Here is a 21,123-nt window from a genome sequence, read left to right as displayed (position 1 = left end):
GAGAGAGAGGGAGACACAGAATCGGAAACAGGCTCCAGGCTCCGAGCCATCAGCCCAGAGCCTGACGCGGGGCTCGAACTCACGGACCGCGAGATCGTGACCTGGCTGAAGTCGGACGCTTAACCGACTGCGCCACCCAGGCGCCCCATCTGTGTTTTTCTTAATGAGCTTTAGGAGTACTTGATGTTCTTCAGCACTGGTTTCTCAATCAGAACCATCTGTAGGCCTTGTTAAGACACAGATTACTGGTCCACAGCACCACAGTTTCTGATTCAGTAGATCTGGGATGAGACACAAGAATGTGCATTTCTGACAAGTTCCCAGGTGATGCTGATGCTGCTGGTCCAGGGAACCACACTTTGAGAACCCGTGTTCTACAGTGTTTTAATGTAGCAGCAATAAATGTTTCCTGTGAGTTCAGTGCAAAGTCACCTTCAAACAACAAACACCTCAACAATTTAATACTTGTTCCAGCCTAGGGCATAAGCTAATACGGTCTCCCTTCCTGGGTGAGAGTACACCTAGGCTTGCCTCAAGGGCCGCCTGAAACCCACCTGTCTACTTAGAATACGTGCTACGTCTAGTTAGCTGAGAGAACCAGTTGATAATGAAGCTATTTTTTGATCTCTGGAAAACTTGTGGGCTTTCAACAGCAAGAACACGAGTCAGTAATCCCTCCAAGAACAAAACACAGATCTCTGAATGGAGATGAAAACGGTCATTTATTTCAACTGAATTTTGTTTCATTAAAAAAATTCTATGATGACACTGAAATAGAAATAAAATAGAAACATGTTTTTTTTTAAACTGTACTTAACCTCTAAAGACCAAATAAGCACATACACATTTGCAGTGTCTCCCACTGTTTCAACAAGCCTCATAACTATCACTGTTGCCATTTCAGTGTCATGAAATACTATCCATGACTATTAACTCACTGGCTTACTGAACTAAACATTAACCATATTTCTAAATACAAAGAGTCAAATAGCTACTGCACTCAAATTTTGTGTAGTTTGCCTTGAGTGCTTTTTAAGGCTTGACGCTACAAACCATTGGTTTCTTTAAAGAGTCTGAAAATCTACAATATGAGAGCATAAATATGAATGTATGCAACTTGAGGGTGGTTACACCTTATTCTTGAGGTCACGAGAGTCCAACTTAAAACCACAACAGTAAAACCTCTAGCAATCTGAACTCACATACCACAGCCACCGTCAAGAAAAACTAAAGACCCGTGGTTCAAATAAAGTGCAGCAGGCCTTAGGAAGTACAGTGGTTTGCTGACTCACTCATCAGAGAGACTTAAACAAAGTGCTATTAGTGGTCAGAGGGAAAAGAACCTGGGCAGGTTCATAAAAGGGAGCCTGCTGGATACAGCCTGAGAATACACTGCACAATTACAGCCACTGTTTGTGATGATTTTCGGTTTTTCTCACCAAGTCAGGAGAGCTCGTACACACAGTGGAGACGGGATTTCAATAAACGCTAAGCCAAAAGGCTTATAGTCAATAGTCTGTCCATTATTAGTAAACCAGGAATTCAAATGAGACTCCTATGCTGTAGTCCAGAATTACAGTTCGTGGTTTGGTCTTTTTTGAAACGATCTCCATAATGATGGCAGTTACCATGTCAGAGTCCTGCAAATCTAGAAGATGATCAATGATCACATTTGTGTCCTTCATTATCAAATCACCTACATGGCCATGGCTCCAATTCTGAGGAAGCATTATTTTCTCTTCCTTGCCTTTCAGAACATATAATTAAATACTGCCCTCCTGTATTTTAAGCATGTATCTTTTTTAGAGGGGGGTAGACTCTATCTACTATAATGTCACTTAAGATAAAGTTTATTTTTGGTTTTTCCTATTAGATTTAGCTGTACTATTTCAACCAGAGGCCTTTAGGGAGAAGTAATGGATCCTAGTTACGTTAAAAAAAAAAAAAAAAAAAGTGGCGAGACAAAATGGCAACTTCACACAGTCTTCAAGTAAATAGAATCCCTGATGTAACTGGAAAGTTATATAGAATTTGGGCCAGTAAAAAAAAAAAAAAAGAAAGAAAGAAAAAAGTCTGTGACAACTTTGTCTTATGCCTTACAAAATGAGCTTTGGCTCTGAAGTCTCTTAAGGCACCAAACCTGGTAGACAGCTTTTAGTGGTGTCCTGCACCTGTGATTTGGATAAGAAAAAAAAAAAAAAAAATCAGCATATAAATAAAAAAATAGTAAATCATCCTGCTAGAGTTTGAAATCGTTGGGTGAAGTTGGAGGGGCACTCCAAATAAACACCTTGCACGTGTAAATATTTTTTGCTAGTGTAAAAAAAGTACAAGAGAACTGACCCAGTACAAAAACTATTAGAAAAATGCCTCTGGAATAGACTTGATGCCGTGGTGCAATCACAGTGCTGTTTCAAAAATCGTAAAGGCTGAGGGCTGTCCGTTGGAAGCGTTCAGAGCCACATGGCCATTGTGAGTAAGATCTGGATAGTTCCTTTTGAAGTACACCTGTAAAAAAAGAACAACAAAAAAGGTATAAAAAGAACACGTTTAGAGGTTTTCAAGCCCTCCTCCCCAGGTCGATGCATTTCCATGTCTATTTCTTCATGTGAAGTGAATCACATCACGACTGGAGTAAAATTTAAAAAAACAGGGGACAGGTTGCCTGGGTGACTCAGTCGATTGAGCGTCCTTCTCTTGGTTTCGGCTCGGGTCACGATCTCATGGTTCCTGCGTTCGAGCCCTGTGTCAGGCTCTGTCACGCTGACAGTATGGAGCCTGCTTGGGATTCTCTCTCTCCTTCTCTCTCTGCCCCTCCCTGCTCGTGTACATGCTCTCTCTCTCAAAATAAATAGACTTAAAAAAATAATGAAAATAAAAACAATACCATAAAAAAACAAACAAACCCACAACAGTGATATATTGCTTCTGTGAAGAAAGCAGCCCTATTAATGCCCTCGGCAGGGCGGGGGCTTAATGTCAAACAACCTGTAGATCCACTTTGGTTCTGATCGTTCTGATTCGTAGATATGTTTTATCACTACATTAAATTGATAAAGCAAAATCATTTTACTGACTCAAAACCTGGAGATAAATTAAAAACAGGGTGACAAAGGCTGGGGAATATAGCGTCTGCACGAGGGTTTCTCATTTTCACACATAAAATGAGCACAATAGATTTGGATGTTAATATCAGGTTGTAATCCCTATATTTTATAAACTCTGATTGACAAGCATTGAAACGCTGGCGTATATGTATGAAATATCCCCGCGTTTAATTTGTGCGGCAGAGCAGTTATAGGGCCTATAGAAATGTGATCTGTGGATAGTGGGCCACAATAATGAAAAGAGAAGCAAAAGCTTTAACAATGACTCAACCAAGCATCTTCTCTAAAATGTAAGATGATACCAAATAATAGGACAGTTCTTTGCCAGGCCTTTGAGTTCTTGAATTCTACCAATTTCTAGCTGAACTAGAAGAGATACAGGTTTTCTGATAAATGTATAATCAGAACATAAAGGGAATGAAATGCTGTCAAGTTTCTCTGTTCCACAATCATCGGTTTTTAGTAGCTGTATCATATCTCGGTTCCTTGACAGATGCGTGTAACAAAATGAAATAATGTCAAGACTTGTGAGCTCTTATCTCAAAATGTGTTTGGGTGAAAAAGGACTTCAAATGTAATTTTTTTTTTTCCCCCAAAGAAGAATGTGAAAAGTTTTGTTTGAGTCTTTAAAACAGAAAATGTACCATCTATCTGAGGCTGACACGTGTCATGAGCTGGGTCTCTTAAGTCACACGATTCCGGATCTATTTTACAACACCTGGCTCCAAATATATGTGTGGATGCTATCAACAAAGTTATCATGGGAGAGAAGGGGCTTCACATACAAAAAGGAAAATTGCTGGGACATCTACCTTCAGATTAAGTGTACTTTCTTTTTCTCTTATTGCTTACAGACTTGCTACTCCAAAACATTACATATGAAATACTGTATATTAAAATGTCACTGAAGGAGTAAAATGAGGCCTTCTCCAAGAACGTTTGGACTTCACTGGGTGAAATCTGAAGTTATTTCCATTATAACACAAGTATTTTAAAAAAAATACCTTTGGGGGGTGTTAATTAAAAAAAAATTTTTTTAATTTAAAGCTATCAATATTTTGTACAGTTACAGATTTATGCACTCCCAAAAAAGAGGTATCTTGTTGAAACTAAAAACAACCAGAAGAATAAAAGTACCTTTTCATTTTCTACTGCTTGGTAGTCCTCTCCAAAAAAGCCAATTCCTTTCCCTATCATCCTCTGAATGTAATTTTTTATACAGGAAAGTCATTATTGGCAATGTTTCACTGAAATGGTCTTAGCTTCGTACTCTGAGACACCTAAAACTAAATCCTGAAAGCGAGCTTCCTGTGTATAAAATCCTTGATTTGACCCTTCTTCTCCTGTGTTGACACGGCCGGGAATACACTGCAGCTAACAGCACACGCGAGAGAGGAGCCCTCCTCTTCCCAGGTTATGAAGGGTGCGGGTTATGAAAGCAGTTGGGTGACGGGTCCCCGTGCCGTAGGCTCAGCCTAGGATGGGGAGGTCCATCTCCATCCGCTCTTCCTGGGACTCACTGTTGACCCTGGAGAAATCACTCAAGTCCTCTCCATACCGGCGGCCTCACCTGTCAGGTGAGACAGTGACTTACCTCATAGGAACTAATTACTGGCTACAAACTGCAGACTGAAGTGAAGTGGTGGGTGTGATTACGAAGCCGCTCCGAGAAGTGGCTCCTCGGTCACAGAAGGTAGCAGCATCACCCGCTTAAATGATGAAAACAAAACAGCTGGGAGGCCCTTTGTGGCTGTTTTGGTTTTATCTTTACAGAACCCCTGAGTTGGAGCCGAGACACCTTTAATTCGGTGAATATGGTCACAGGGGAGGCAGAAAGACAGTTAACAGACTACGAAAGGGGGCACTTGGGTGGCTCGGTTGGTTAAGCGGCTCTTGATTTTGGCTCAGGTGGTGATCTCATGGTCTGTGGGTTCGAGCCCCACGCTGGGCTGACAGTGACACACTGACACACGCTGACAGTGTGGAGCCTGATTGGGATTCTCTCTCTCTGCCTCCCTCCCACTCAAAAGAAATAAACTTAAAAAAAAAAAAAAAACGCCTATGACAGTTGATATTCGCTAACTGTTGACTTTGAGCAGACACTTGGGCTCTTGGGTGTCAATTCCTCCATTTGTTATAAGGGGCAATAATGCCAGTTTAATACAGTTGTGAAGGTTAAAAGGAACAATACCATATAAGTTAAAGATCAGGGCAAGCAGACCGTATGCCCAGTGAGTACTGGGCTTCTTGTCCCTCTTCCCCTCTTTCTCTTGGGTCTGGTTCATTACAGTTGCTCTAACGGAGGCTCAAACAAGGTGTAGTAATGGACGCTGGCTTGTCAATAAAGCAACCATCACAGAATTAGATCTTACTAAAAGCAACAGAGCAATAAAAGCTGCCCATGCATGACTGAAGGCCAGCAAGTGACCTTTCATTTACATTGGTTCAATATGGTGATTTCTGGCTCCAGACTCTTGCCAGTTCACTCTCACTAAACTGTACGGCCCTAGCTCAATTTTGGTAACTCTCAAACTCATCTTTACGGCAGGCCTAACTCTGGTTAGGTACACGCTGGCAGGTCTGTTGTTGAGGTTAAAGAGTACCAGAGAGTTAGAGAAGACCTCTGCTTTTAAGATAACAGAAATGGATTTTTCCCTCCCCTTAATCGTCTCAGAAATCACCCTAAACAGCAAGGATACCGCGAGATAAAAAAGAAGCCCATCTTTAATGAAATCAGGACTCATCTGAAATCCCAAATGGCAAGATACCCGGATGGGCTGCCATATGCAACTGGATCCAGTGGGGCTGTGGTAAGACAGAGAGGAAGTAGCTAGCGGAGATCTCAGCAATCATGGGAGAGCACAGTTGTCCAACTAACTGGCAAATTCTAAGGTGAGTCAATGAGGAATGTACAGAATCCCCATCTTTGCCTGAAGCATATACACTGATGAGGCCCTAGGAGAAGGGAGATACTGACATGCAAGTAACTGCCCATCTCAGCAGGCTAGGGAGGAGGACAGCCTAAATAAACACACATCTTCAATTTCTCTCTCTTGCTTATACACACACACACACTCACTCACTCTCTCACTCTCTCTCTCTCTCCCCCTCTGTCATAAGGAACTTCTACGTTAAGCAGACAGAATTCCCTTTAGCCTGAAATAATGCCCTAGCCACCATCATCCTATAAAAATATAGTCTAGGAAAAACTCACTTAATTCAAAGATGAGTGGTAGGAATAACAACAACAACAACAACAACCAACAACATTATAGTAGTAGTACAGGACCTGTAAAATACACAGTGAGGAAAAGGAACAAGATAACCACATGTCAAATAAATACTCACTGAACAAACGGAAATTGTGAAAAAAAATATAATGTAATACACTCAAAGAAAATACAGAACAATCAACCTGTGGACAACAGAAATTTGAACGTTTGGAAATGTGGCACAGCAACAGGAGACGATGAAGCAGGAGCTGACTGGGGCCACGAGTGGAATGGAGAACAGGGAAGCATCACAGAAAGGGCAGCTGTGTGAATGCAGCACAGAGTAGTTCAGCAACCACTGGAGAAACAGGATGAGACGCGGGGGACAGAATTGAGAAAGCAAGCATAATTAGAAGTTAATAAAGAATTAAAGGGGTGCCTGGGTAGCTCCGTCGGTTAAGCATCTAGACTTCAGCTCAGATCATGATCTCACAGTTCACGAGTTTGAGCCTCACGTCGGGCTCTGGCAGCTCGGAGCCTGGAGCCTGCTTCGGATTCTGTGTCTCCCTCTCTCTCTGCCCCTCCCCAGCTCGTGCTCTGTCTCTGTCTCTGTCTCTCTCTCTCTCAAAAATAAAATCATTAAAAAAATAAAATAATTAAAAAGGATCAAGGAGAAAATAGCTTTATAACATAAAGAACAAACAACATATACATGATAGATATGTGTAAAGAGGAGACTCCAATCAAAGAAAGAGAACTTCAAAGCTATAATTCCAGTAACTTCCAGAAATAAAAGACGTGAAGCTAGGGAACAAAAGGGTACATCATACCCTAGGAAAAACTAACAGCCTTCAAAATTGAGAAAGAGTCCTTTGGGCTTCAGGAAAGAAGATCAAGTTAAGTCTAACTTGACCGCTCCGTATGAATAAACAATGAGAGAACCCTTAGAGCAAAGTTTATAGCATACTAAGTGAAAGAAAGTGGGACCCAAGAATTTTATAGCCAAAGCATTTAAATTAGAGGTGCAGCAAATTATATATGTATATGTACAAATATATATATGTGTGTGTGTGTGTGTGTGTGTATATATATATATATATATATACACACACACACACACACACACATACATACACACACACACAGTTAAGTCAGGGGGATTCTAACTCCAACGAACCCTCCTTTAAGATGGTACAGAGCACTGTTTTCCAACCTTTTGCTTTGACTGTCACCCACGGTAGTAAGTACATTTTTTTTTTAACGTTTATTTTGAGAGTGAGCACGTGCACAAGTGAGCACGTGTGTGCACATGAACAGGAGAAGGACAGAGAGGAGACAGAGAGAATCCCAAGTAGAGCCCAACACAGGGCCTGATCTCACAAACCATGAGATCAGGAGTAAGTACATTTCATACTACATTGAGACTCAGTACAGACCCAAGAAATATTTACTATTACTATGACAGTTACACTGCTCTTTTCTTTCCATTCCATTCTTTTCTCATTTTTTTAGTTTTATTTTTTTATTTTAGAGAGTATGAAAGGGGGAGAGGGGGAGAGGGACAGAGGGAGAAAGAGGGATCTTAAGCAGGCTCCACACTCAGTTCAGCATGGAACCCAATGCTGGCCTTAATCTCACGGCCCTGGGATCATGATATGAGCCAAAATCAAGAGTTGGATGCTCAACCAACTGAGCCACTTAGGCGCCCCTCTACCTCATTTCTTTTTTTTTTTTTTTTTTTTAATGGGTGTAATTTTTTTTTTATTTTTTAATATATGAAATTTACTGTCAAATTGGTTTCCATACAACACCCAGTGCTCATCCCAAAAGGTGTCTACCTCATTTCTTAATACATGCAGGTCATGACTGATGAAACAGATTTCATAACTCCACAACCGGATCACAACCCAAAGTCTGAAAAACAACATACTAGAAGACAGAGTTTAGCTAACTAAGAGAGAAAGTAGCATTTAAAACAAGTAAGCAATGGGGCGCCTGGGTGGCTCAGTTGGTTGAGCATCTGACTGTGGCTCAGGTCATGATCTCGCGGTCCGTGAGTTCGAGCCCCACATTGGGCTCTGTGCTGACAGCTCAGAGCCTGGAGCCTGTTTCAGATTCTATGTCTCCTTCTCTCTCTGACCCTCCCCCATTCATGCTCTGTCTCTGTCTCAAAAATAAATAAACGTTAAAAAAAAATTAAAAAAAAAATAAAACAAGTAAGCAAGTAAAATAAAGAGGCTTAAGTATTTTTAAAGATTTGACAGTAAACAGTATAAGGAAAACTAAACAACAAAAATCTGGTGGGAGCACAGGGAGAGAGGGAAGAGATGTTGTCATTGTTCATAATGGGGAATCAATAATAATAAAGTGTTCCCAGGAGAAATGAAAGGTACACACATAAAACAATGAGCAAAGAAAAAAAAATAGAGGCACCTGGCTGGCTTAGTCAGTAGAGACTGAGACTCTTGATCTTGGGGTTGTGTTCCAGCCTCATGTTGGGTAGAGATCAATTAATTTTTTTTAATCTTAAAAAAAATACATACTAATTAAAAGGTTAAAAAAAAGGAACACTAAAAGCTGAAAACATAATAGAAGTATGGTGATTCTCAATAAATGTAAATGGACTAAACTCATCTGTTAAAAAAAGGAGGACTAAGATTAAATCTCAGAGCTAACTGAACTATATGCCATTTACAGGAAATATTTCTGTAATCTGATACTAAAAGACTAAGATATACCAGGTGAATGAAAACAAAGGGAAAAGCAGGAGACTCAACTGGAATTTTGAATCAGCTTGCCTGCATTCAGGGCCAGGTGCATTAAATGAAGCCAAGAAAGAAAAGCACTTTAAAATAGAAGAAAATATAATTCACAGTGAAGACCCAAGTCAAGAATATCTGTGGACTAAAAAAAAAATGAGAACATAAAAATTAAAAACCAAAATGACAAGCAAAGCAAAAATGACAAGAACTATAAAGTGAAAGGTTGTAATAAGACTAACATAATGTGTCACATCAAATGGACCAAAATAAGAAGATCTAAATAATTACTAAAGTAAATCTAATTAAAAGTCATTAAATGCTATACTGTAAACAAACACTAGTCCATCTTTTTAAACACGTGAAAAACATTCACAAAAGTTGACTATGCACTAGAACACAAGAAAAGTATTAACAAATACTGTTTCTGGGGGGAAACAGCATAGACAACTCTATGATCACAAGGCAATGCAAATCAACGCTGATGAGTAAACTAGAAAACATAAAAAAAAAACTAAACCCCCACCACCAGGAAGTTTTAAAGGCCCCTTTCTCAATTTTTGAGCCAAAGAGAAAATTGAAAATAAAATTTTAGGGGCGCCTGGGTGGTCAGTCGGTTAAGTGTACAACTTCGATTCAGGTCATGATCTCACAGTTCATGGGTTCAAGCCCCACATCGGGCTCTGTGCTGACAGCTCAGAGCCTGAAGCCTGCTTTGGATTCTGTGTCTCCCTCTCTCTCTCTCTCTGCTCCTCCCCCACTCATGCTCTGTCTCTCTCTAAAAAATTAAAAAAAAAAAAAAAAAGAAAACAAAACTTTAGATTTGTATTTGAAAACTTAACTATGACAAAAGCACTGCATACCAGAACCCAGTAGCGTACAACATAGCATATAGCTAGAACAGTCTTCTGAGAAAAGTTGACTGCCTTAAAATATTTATATTAATGAACAAGAACAAATGAAAACAAATGCATTCAAGAAACCACAATAAAATAAACCAAAGACGGTATTAACACATATAAAAGCAGAAAGTGATAAACTGGAACACAGAGTACAAGAATCAGTAAGTAAATCTACCAGCTCATTCTTTGGGAAAAGAAAACTAAACTGTAACAACTTAATTAGAAGGAAAAAATGGGGAGAAGAGAGTGGAGAAAGCATAAATACTATGTAGCCATTAAAAAGAATGACATAACCAGGGCGCCTGGGTGGCTCAGTCAGTTAAGCGTCTGACTCTTCATTTTGGCTCAGGTCATGATCTCACGGTTTGGAAGTTCAAGCCCCACATCGGGGCCTCCGTGAGATTCTCTCTCTCTTTCTCTGTTCTTCCCCCACTTGTGCTCTCTCTTTCTCAAAACAAATCAACTTTTAAAAAAAGATAATTATATGCATTGATATAATATGAGATACATTAACTGAAAGAAGTAAGAAAGAGCTGTCACTTGTGCTCACAAAACAGAAAGTATATATGCACAAGTCTGTGTTGACAAATGGGCTATATCAGCAGAAGGGTCAACACAGGTGTCAGGGCTCTGTCCTGAAGAGTGGGTGGATGACTTACCTTTTATTTATAAGCTAAAACAATCATTTTAAAAAACTGTGAAGTTTTTGAGTTTTATAGCATTAGTTTATATCATCTGTTAAAAAAAACTTATTACTAAAAACAAATTTAGAGTCTCTAAAGCTTACCTAGGAGAACTTTGGGTACTTCATTTGTTATTTTAGGGAGGTAATGGTTCAATCCACAGCCTTTAAAAAACCAATTCCCTTTCGTTGTTGAGAGGGAAAACTCTTGTATTTGTAAAAGGCTCGGCATTCTTCAAAGCAGGTAAGCATACAGTGTCTCATCTGATCCTTGTAGCTAGGCCTTGCTATAACCCCAGCACAAGTGAGGAACGGGCAGCTCAGAGACCTCAGGAGACATACGGGGCCATGGGGCTGCTAAGCGTTTCTACCAATTCAAACTGGTCCAGGCTCCTAGAACATAGGATTATCAGGATTTCCTAACTTTGGGGTTACAGCTGATTTCACCAATAGATAAAATGGCACCTGTTATATACTGGGAACAAAGGAACTCCAAAAAACCTCAATTAGGTCTGCTTCATCATGGAGGAGAATGAATGAAAAGATTCACCTCGGTTATGGGCTGAACTGTGTCCCCTCGAGATTTGTATATTGAAGTCCTAAGCCCTCAGTGTCTCAGAATGTGATTGTATGTGGAGATAGGGTCAGTTAAGTTAAAATGAGGTCACAGAGGTGGGTCCTAATCTAATCTGACTGGTGCCCTTGTATGAGGAGTTTAGCACTCAGGCACACACAGAGGGCAGACCACACTAAGACAAAGAAGATGGTCATCGACAAGCCAAGGAGCGATATTTCAGAGGAAACCAACCCTGTCGATACCTTGATTTCAAAACTCCAGCTTCCAGAACCGTGAGGAACAAATTGCTGTGGTTTTAAGACACCTATTCTGTATACTTTGATGGGGTAGCCCCTAGAAGACTAACGCACCTCCCCGCTTTATGTACCTAAAAAGTACTTTCTCTACCATTCCACAGATAGTCTCTGAGGGTCAACGAGAGTAATTACGCTTGCCTATACCAACATTTGAAGAGAAACAACTATGTGGTCAAGACAACGTTGACGTGGAAGTACCTTTTTCTAGATGTTGCATTTTCTTTTCAAAGAAACGAATTCCAACCTGTCAGGAGCCGAAAGCTTGTTAACTTACACCCATCTTCCTACTGTCATCATTCTCAGTGATGCTTTGATATTTGATGGCTGCACATTTAAAAAGTTGACAATCTGACAGCCTGCTCTAAGACGTCCAAGCATGTGCAGAAGTAATGTCAAGAAGATACTCAACTGGGATACGTATTTCCTTACGTCTTTCCAGAGAGGTGACCTGAGCCTCTGAGATCCCAGAGGGATGTGCTGCCATTATGTAAACCTGGCCCCACATTGGATTCCACATGAGAAAAGGAGCAGGGTTTTGAAATTGGACATGTGGACCACAGCAACTCTCAGCTTCACCCAGCAATTAGCCCTCTGCTCTCCACTGACCAGCTCTGTGACCTTAGGTGAGTCCTCAATCCAGTCTCCTTGTCCATGAAGTGGGATAAGGAAGAACCACCAGGAGGATTAAGTGAACTCACACATGTGAGAGCCACGTAAGATAAATGATACAGAGCTATACGAATGTAGCACCGTTAATATTGCTATGTTAGGTGCAAGATTACAGGACCAGGAATCCCAAGGTTTCTAATTGCAACCTCTGAGCATTTCTGTACGTATGTCACACTTGGTTAAAACATTTCTTAAAAGAGCAGATGTCTAATTCTGTGTCTGCTGCAAATGAGAGCTAACGTAAGTTATCTATATATAGGACCACCTTACTTCTAAGGGGCCTTAGCTTCCTATTTGTAAAAAGAGGGTGTTGAACTATACCATCTTCTGTTATCTGGACCCATCTGTGATTTATTTGTCATTACTCAACGCCTTGATGATACACAATGATAACAGATTTTTAAAACGGAGGCTTTGACACGTAGGTGGGGACACATCTGTTTGATGTGAAATGCCTGAGGTCAGAGAACAAAGGGGTTTGTAAGATTCCTGGCTGTTTTACGAGCAGATTATACAGGGGATCCCCAATGACTGACTGCCTGGGTCTTCCGAGGAAAGAAGCACCGACTGGGAGACATCCAGTTGGTGAAAGTCTCTGCATTTCAGCCCTGAAAGCAGTACACTGGCTTCTCTACATTCATGTACAATGGAAGTACTTATGAAAAGTTCAGAATTCAGATTTCCTCATCCCTGACCCTGGGTGTAAACTCTGATTCTGCCAATTATCCAGCCAGCTGTGTGACTCTGAGCAATTTCCTTCCCCTCTCAAAGTCTCAGCCTTTTTTTTTTTTTTTAATGTTTATTTTTGAGAGACAGACAGTGCAAGTGGGGAGGGGCAGAGAGAGAAGGAGACACAGAATCCAAAGCAGGCTCCAGGCTGTCAGCACAGAGCCCAATGTGAGGCTCGAACCCACGAACTGTGGGATCATGACCTGAGCTGAAGTCGGATGCTTAACCGACTGAGCCACGCAGGCGCCCTTCAGATTCCCAGCCTCTTACACCGGCACCAAGACAAGAGAACCTACATTACACATGATGAGTGTCAGAGCCTCATCCCGCACCTCCAAATTGCTCAGCACATAAACGGAGCATCTCTGCTCTTCTCAGCTCTTGGGTTTATTATACTGGGGATATCTAAGAAATACTTCTGACATGTTTGTTAGTCCCCAGCACGATACTGCGGGCACACATACACATTTACCGAACGGTTTTTGAGGATGAAGCAGCATTTGAAGAAATGTTCTACGAACGGTGGCAGTTACAGCTCTTTATTTCTGAGTTGGAGGGATGAGACGAAACAGTGACAGAAGAGAACTTAACCTGTGTTTTGGATAAATCTCTCACACACAAGGGCTGTTAGATACCGGGACAGATTTTCTCCTGTTGTCTTTAATAGATACTTAAGATATTACACAAGTAATTTTCTCTTGCAGTGAAAATCTGGGAAATGCAGAAAAGGATGAACAGAAAAATGCACCTATGATTATAATGCCCAGGGAGAAATAGTTCTGATGGGGAGCTTCAAGACTACTGATCCCATGCCATCCCAACCACACACCTCAAGGGGCAAGAACACCTGACTTCCCTTTCTTCCTTCCATCAAGCCAACTCCCACCTTGTACCAGAAAGAGTTACAGGTGGCTGCAGGACATTGGCTAAGTCCCTTAAGCCAGGCTGCAGTTTTCACATCACACGTGTAGAATGAGAAAATACATTACTCATTGGAAAGATACCAGATAATCTGAATTTTTTTAAAATTTATTTTCTTAATATATGAAATTTATTGTCAAATTGGTTTCCATACAACACCCAGTGCTCATCCCAAAAGATGCCCTCTTCAATACCCTTCACCCACCCTCCCCTCCCTCCCACCCCCGACTCTGAATGTTATTCACTGAACATCAGCACCACGTATAGTGCTTAGTACTTGCACACACAGCATCTCTGTGAAAATGCTTTGTACATCTCCAAGCACCACTCAGACTATAGCGTTAAGGTGGCAGAGATTCTTTTTTTTTTTTTTTTTTAATTTTAATGTTTATTTTTGGGAGAGCGAGCGAGCGAGCATGAGCCTGGCACCCCAAGGTGACATAGATTCTTGATCATCCCAATGACCATTTCATCATCTAGAAGGCAGAGGAAGCACAAGGGGGTAACTAGGCCTTCTTCTAAACCACCACGAATTAGGGAGAAACCTGGGCAAGAAGTGTATCATGTGGTTTTCTTTGCAAATTATAAAACAGAAAAGCAACCTACACATTTCCCTGCTAGATATTTCTAGACCCAATGGACAACATCCCACATTCTTTTTTTCTAAAAACTCTCAAAATTTCCTCGATGTGCCTTGACCGTATTTGCAACTCAAATGTGAGCGCCGATTAGAATGAAATGTAACAGGCCTGCAAAATGTGGAAGTTCTGTGCCACATGAGAATCTGAAAGCATGGAGTTCAACATGTGACACCTCTCTAGAACTGGATCTCTCGCTCCTCTTGGGCACAGGTGCTTGCGCCCCGCAGCGCCCCCACGTGCCTGCGCACGCGAGCATGCGCACCTGGGGCACCCCCACTCCCCCACCGATTCTGCCCATTCTCAGCAGACCTGACTTCAACCTGGGACGTGTTGTTAAGACCCAGTCGTGAAGCGTTGTCTCCGAAGGCTTATAATTGAGAAGGGCACAGGGTGCTTGTTAGAGCACCCCTCGTGCCAGATTGCGAGGAGTGAAGGGCTGAGATGAGCTTTAATTACCGCTCCTCACGGCCCGCTTACCTGTTTTGCTGTTTCGATGAGGGCAGCGGCTTCTGCCTGGCCCAGCTGCTGCACCATCTTGTAAAACAGGCTCTCTTCATTCTGCAGCAAAACATACGGTTCATCATATTCTTTCAGTCTTCCTGAATCCAAAACCTGTTAATCAGCAGAAAGAAACCCATTAGCACACAATGTTTTGCAGTAACATATTATAAGCCAGACAATATTTCGGAAAGGGGCCGGAGAAGGAGAATAGAGAGAATCCATTTGGGTGGTAGGCCTGCCTGGTGTTTAAACGGTTTGATTACCCTGTTTTACTAGGCAGACAAAGGCCTAGCCCGACCTTTTATTATTATAATGTTATAGGAAAGGAAGAAAATGAAAGTTTTAGACTATGATTATGGGCACTCAGCAGTCCTGTGGCGTTTTATATTCTGCCAAAGGCTTTTGGGGTTGTTATTAGTGCTTTTAGCTCTCAGACTCTGAGCTTTGAGGGTTATTTATACATACATTCAGAGTTGGGAAATTTCTTGATTTAGGAAAATCAAACTCAATTTATGAAAAAGTAGGGTGATGTCATCCAGGCCAGATGGCAGTGACCTGAGAGCAAATTAGCTGCTAAGCTGGTCTGACAGAATCTGAGCAATATCTGGAAAAGGAGTAAATGCTTCTGGAATTTCTTTAGGGTCCTGGAATATGTCAGCTGGTAAGAGGGGACAAAATACCCGTCAGCGAGATTAAGGTGCGCCCTGAAGTTGGCTTTGGTGGGAGCTTATTATTCTGGGAGTGAAAGGCTGGCTAAAAGAGCTGCTCCCTAAGCAGCTTTAGCATAATTGCTCTGCACAGAAGAAATCTCTAGAAATCCAATTTTCTCTCTGGATAAGACTAAAGAAGTAATTAAGAAATTGAGCTCCAAATTCCAGCGATCATGGCCTGCACAGCACACGGGGGCAGCCCAATCTCAATTGTAGAGGACCTGAGTATCTGTTTGCCCAAGTATCTTTCCTGCTTCCTTTTCTCTTTCTTCGGCTGCCTGCCTTTCAAGCCATTTTATTGCTCATTAATATGGCCACTAATTGGAAATTGAAAGGGAGAGGAAGGGGCTCTTAACTCTGCATTTCTACTTATTAGTAGCTCTGGTTAATGGTTTGGGAGGGAAGAAAAGAGTCTGAAACCATTGGCCCAGATGATGTACCTAGGAAAACAGTTCTGATGTTAAGTGGTGCTTAGTTCTTCATTTAGGCTGTATTCAGAGTAAATTTATCTTAAGGGAATATGCTGAAACTCTTAAGCCGGACACGGGCTGTTTGTCCACATCTAGGTATTGCAGTTAATTCTGTCCCGTGGTGTTTAATCGGAAACATTTATTAAGTCTCATAACGGGCATTTTCCTGTTAATCTTGTGTTTACTACTGTGAATCACTGCTAAGGGCAGTTTTCTCAAAAGAGTTCAAGAATAATTGAATCTGTCACATCCACATAATAATTAAAACGTCCTATAATTTGGCATCCAATTTAGATGCCCCAAATGTGTAATTTTACTTAAGCATAGCATTACAGAGCATAGCCACTCCTCCTGATGTTGAAGAAGAAGAAAAAAACCAATTTTAAAATACAGGTTTCTCTCATGCTGAAGACTAAGTAAATAAACGAATCAAATTACTTCATACAATGAAGAACCTGATATTCTGCAAAAGCAACAACTTTTAAAAATCACCAGAGCTGGTGGAAAAGGAGTTCTCCAACTATCAAGACTGTATGCAATTTTTAATGGAATGAAACTATTTACTGATATTTTGTCCTTGTCCAACTTCCTACTTTATTCAAATTTGAATGAACAGCACATTTTTCCATTTTCTCTCCTACCGTCTGAAAATACACAAATGCCACTAGATGAGCAGTTCTCAGAATTGACCAGTGTCTGAAAAGGCAGAGCCAGAAAAAAATTAATGCTCTTAAAAAGCAATAGAGTTAACAATATAAATGACCAAAAGATTTATTTTGGTCAAAATACTTTGAGCCTTATGAGTATTAAATATAAATGCAATTTAACAAAGAATGACTACCTTAAGATAATATTTTAGAAAGTCACCTCGTAACTAAAATAGTGGTCTTTTGAATTTGGAAAAGAAGAAAATAGCTGTGGATTGAACACTCATTGTACTACATGCTTTGTAGACATTGCTGTTAATTCTCAAGGTATACAGGGTACATAATGTCCTTCCTCCCTTCCTCCCTCCCTCCCTTCCACCCACCACCTATTTATCATTTTTTCCTTCTTAACCTCCATTCTCCCATCCATCCATCCAGGAAATACTGACACCTAATATCAAAGCACTGTTTTAAGAATAGGAGATTCAAAGATGAGCAAGATACATTCTGTCCAGAAATTCACAGACAGAGATGAAGACTGAGGGTGCAGAAGTGTTAAGTAACTTAGCTGAGGCTACGGAATCAGTAGATGGCGGAAGTGGGATTCAAACACAGGTCCGAACCCCTATTCTTTCCATGTGTGTTCCCGGAGAAAGACATTTAGATTACCTATTATCAGATACAATATAAGGGAGATGAGAATTTTAACTTCAATTTTCTTTTTTTTTTTCCCTAATGTTTATGAGAGAGAGAGAGAGAGAGAGAGAGAGAGAGAGAGAGAGAGAGAGAATATGGGAGGGGTGGATAGACAGACACAGAATCCGAAGCAGGCTCCAGGCTCTGAGCTACTGGCACAGACCCCCAATGTGGGGCTTGAACTCATGAGCTGTGAGATCATGACCAGAGCTGAAATCGGATGCTTAACCGACTGAGCCACCCAGGCGCCCCTAACTTCAATTTTCTAAGATACCTTTCTATATGTATAATACCTTATATTAACTTTGTATAACTTAAGAAAATATGCCTATAAATGTAAACATTCCCCACTGCATTTTTATTATACTTGGGGCTCACATTATTTACTGTGTGCCTGGTAGACACTCACAGAAAAAGAAAACCAATTTTATTAAACTTTCAGGATTAATAAAGAACAAGTAATATGTGGCAAAAACACATTTGAGGAAAATAAGTAAACTTTCATTAATTCCTGAATTTGTTCAGCAAACATTTATGGCATACTTAAGTGCATTCGTGTCATCATGACAGATGCTGGAGAAGAGGCAAAAGAGATTTAAGCCACAGCCCCTGACATTCGGGAGCCTATACTAAGAGAGAGAAGAAAGACTGCCAGTGTCTATACTGGAAGAAGAAAAAAAAAAAAAGCACTGGCAGAAACAAGAGTGTGGAGCCGCCAGGACTCAGGCCAGGCGCTACAGAGCCCCTCGGGGCGCAGACTGAGAAAAGTCCTGGAACAGAACTGTACACATTTTGCCTTTACATTTACTGGTTTGAACAAAGATTCCAGGTCTTTTATGATAACTGCACACAAAACAACTCCAATTTTTAAAAAATGTTTATTTAGTTTGAGAGAGCAAGCAAGCACACACATGCTCACACACAAGCACGGGAGGGACAGGGAGAGAAGGAGACAGAGAATTCCAAGCTGGCTCCACACTGTCAGCGCAGAGCCCAACACAGTGCTAGACCTCAGATCTCACGAACCTTGAGATCATGACCTGAGCCAAAATCAAGAGTCGGATGCTTAACCGACTGAGCCACATAGGCGCCCCTCCAAATTTTCTTTATGTACAGAAAAACAGGTATAATTTTGAGTTTTTATCTTTAACATCTTCCGTAACTGTAAGAAAAGGCTCCTGTGATCTCCCGCTGTGCCCCCTATAACCCAAGTTAAACTACAAATGAAACCACACATTCAAACTGGTGTGAGAGCAATCCTATGGTGCCGGGATCTCTCCAGGAACACCAACCTCAAATCACTCGCGTGCTCTCGCTGGTTAAGGAAAAATCCATTATATTGGATGAGTCAGTCAGTTACATAAACTCCATGAAGATGTGCTTATCAGGCCTGTGTATCTGCAGATATGGCAGGGAGCTGTCCTAGATATAAAAATTAAATGGACCCATTGCAAAATAATCTAATCCATTTTAAACACCAGGATGCTGTATCAGTGATGGTGGGGTGGCTGCAGGGAGAGGCGGGTGTGGAGGGGGTGTGCAGGGCAGGGTGGAAGAAACCTGACAACAGGAAAGAGATGCCTGGAAGTTTTCGATCGGCAATAAGCAACAGAGGCAGATCCCACTTAACAGCAAGCAGAGTGGGAAGATCTGAGTTTCAGACATCTGCTTTTGGTGGCCTGGAGACAAAGGGGCATAGGGACAGTTCTCCAAGCTTGGGAGTTGGGTTGGGTCCCTCACCGGTAAGGTGGATGGCTGTGAGGTTCTCTGTGATAAGATACGGTGGCAAGTGTTACTCAAAACCCTCTCTTATGTCTTGAAATGGTCAGTCATTGTGACTTGGGGAAGATGAAGGCCAGGTCACAGCGACTGCCACAGCAGCTCCCCAAGTTCCTGCTATTGTATGGAAGCACACACCTCCTTTCCCAAAGTATTTCTTCTTCCGGATTGTGCTTTCAACCTTCATGTTAGTTATTTTTCCCTCTGAAAACATGAGTGGAAATCTCCTGGTGTATTTTTTTTAAGGAGCTTTTCTCTTCTGTGACGTTCTGAGATACAGGCTTATCAAAAGTTCCATGAAGTTGAAAAATTGAATTTAAATAAAACTCCAGGTAGCCTGAGGTGTGTTTGTGCTCTCCCAGGTGGGTATGGTACAGCAGTGTGTGGGTTTGATTTCTCTGGGGAAAACTCTACTGAAAAGAGGCTTGAGTTTAGGATGAGAGATAAAGATTAGAAAACTGTAAGGTGGCCCATAAGCAGAGAGGTGGAATCTGGGTTTCTCAGCCCCGGCTTTCCTTCTCCAGACCCCCTAAGTCCTGGGAGTGAAAATGCTGAGCAGAGACGCAGTGTTGTTGCACCAGCTGTATGTCTGCCGGTGTTTCCTTCGCTGCTGCTACCAGGGAGAATCCGGGGGTGCAGTGAGGACTGAGGGGACACAGAGACGAGAAAAAACGCTGTGCCACTGGCTGAAGAGACGGCAGGTCACAAGTAACCAGCTAATCCTAAAACTACAGGGAAGAGCTGTCTTTAACGCAGAGACAGTGGTGAGTATTAGGAGAAAGAGGATTTCTAATTTGTCTGTCTTGCTCCACTGTCTTGTGGCAACTGAGCAAATGAGGAAGATTAAATTAGCTGTCATTATGACTACATCATGTTTAATAAAGTTAAAATTGAGAGAACATCTTTGTAAAATAGAATTCTAAGCCTAACACATTAATGGCGCTTAATGAACCAAAACTGGGTAAATCCCTTTGGAGAGCCAACACATAAACAAAGCTATTAATTAGGTCACAGTTGTTTCCCAACAAGCCTTTTGTTTGATTTACTTACAGTAAACAAAACCATATCCATACGTCTTTGTGCAGAAGTATTCACCAGTGCAACAAAATGTAATTATTACACCGTGAGCGCGTGCAATTACACGACTTTACGATGACAAGGCTGTGGTTATGCCCTTCATTAGCATCCGTCACTTCCCCAGCCCCTCCGTGAGCGACCGCCACCCTCTGGAGCAGGAGGCCTTGCCGCTGAGTGACTCGTCTTTATGTCTCTAAAGCTTTCAGAATAACAGAACAGATGATCACTTGCTTTTGGAAAGGAAATGGGTATTTCTAAAGCCAGCAAGAAAAAAAAAAAGATTGCTCCAAAAATCAAAGGTTCAAAAGGAACATTATTTATGGTGTTTTGCTAGACTAAAAGCCAACTAGTAATCAGAAGTTCTAGAATAAAACAGAAGGCTTCTCCCTGGCGTGGATGGAACACAGAGGACGATTCCCCGACGATGAACTAGGGAATGCGTGCCACTTGGATCCCCTGAGGTCTGATCCTGCCATTCCCTGTCAAAGGAGTCAGCAAACCAAAACCAGTTCTGACCAAGATGTAAGCAGGTGGCCAAGTTCACCTGCCCCGTGATGTCCCTGACGAGCTCTGGGGGGGGGGGGGGGGGGGGGGGGGGGCTGGACTGAAGGTCCCTCATCACTGGAGCTGGGAGTGGGAGCAGCAGCCCCACAGGAACACGCAGAGCCCACCATGGAAAGTAAGGTCCTTCCCAGCAATGGTCACAGACTCTAAAAGGAACCCTGTGCTTCCTGTCTCCAAACTGACT

The 21,123-nt window shown here is 41.6% G+C and overlaps 1 protein-coding gene across 5 annotated transcripts in view; it reads right to left on the bottom strand.

The window, feature by feature from the left end:
• Positions 1 to 703: 703 nt before the first annotated feature.
• ABCC4 (ATP binding cassette subfamily C member 4) overlaps positions 704 to 21,123 on the bottom strand; it is a 264,459-nt gene continuing 244,039 nt past the window's right edge. For 4 of the 5 annotated variants that reach the window (XM_058681819.1, XM_058681841.1, XM_058681833.1 and 1 more), the window contains 2 exons: positions 14,973 to 15,107; positions 704 to 2,508 (listed from right to left, as the gene is read on the bottom strand). In XM_058681819.1, the coding sequence (XP_058537802.1) occupies positions 2,401 to 2,508; positions 14,973 to 15,107 (243 nt within the window). In that variant the 3' untranslated portion in view covers positions 704 to 2,400. The remainder of the gene's footprint in view (positions 2,509 to 14,972; positions 15,108 to 21,123) is intronic. The other variant, XM_058681826.1, reaches the window with a different exon arrangement.

Source organism: Neofelis nebulosa, chromosome 1 (assembly GCF_028018385.1).
Source record: "Neofelis nebulosa isolate mNeoNeb1 chromosome 1, mNeoNeb1.pri, whole genome shotgun sequence".
Classification (NCBI taxonomy): Eukaryota; Metazoa; Chordata; class Mammalia; order Carnivora; family Felidae; genus Neofelis; species Neofelis nebulosa.
The sequence above is the reverse complement of the archived record's forward strand: the minus strand, read 5'-3'. Positions and strand labels throughout refer to the sequence as shown.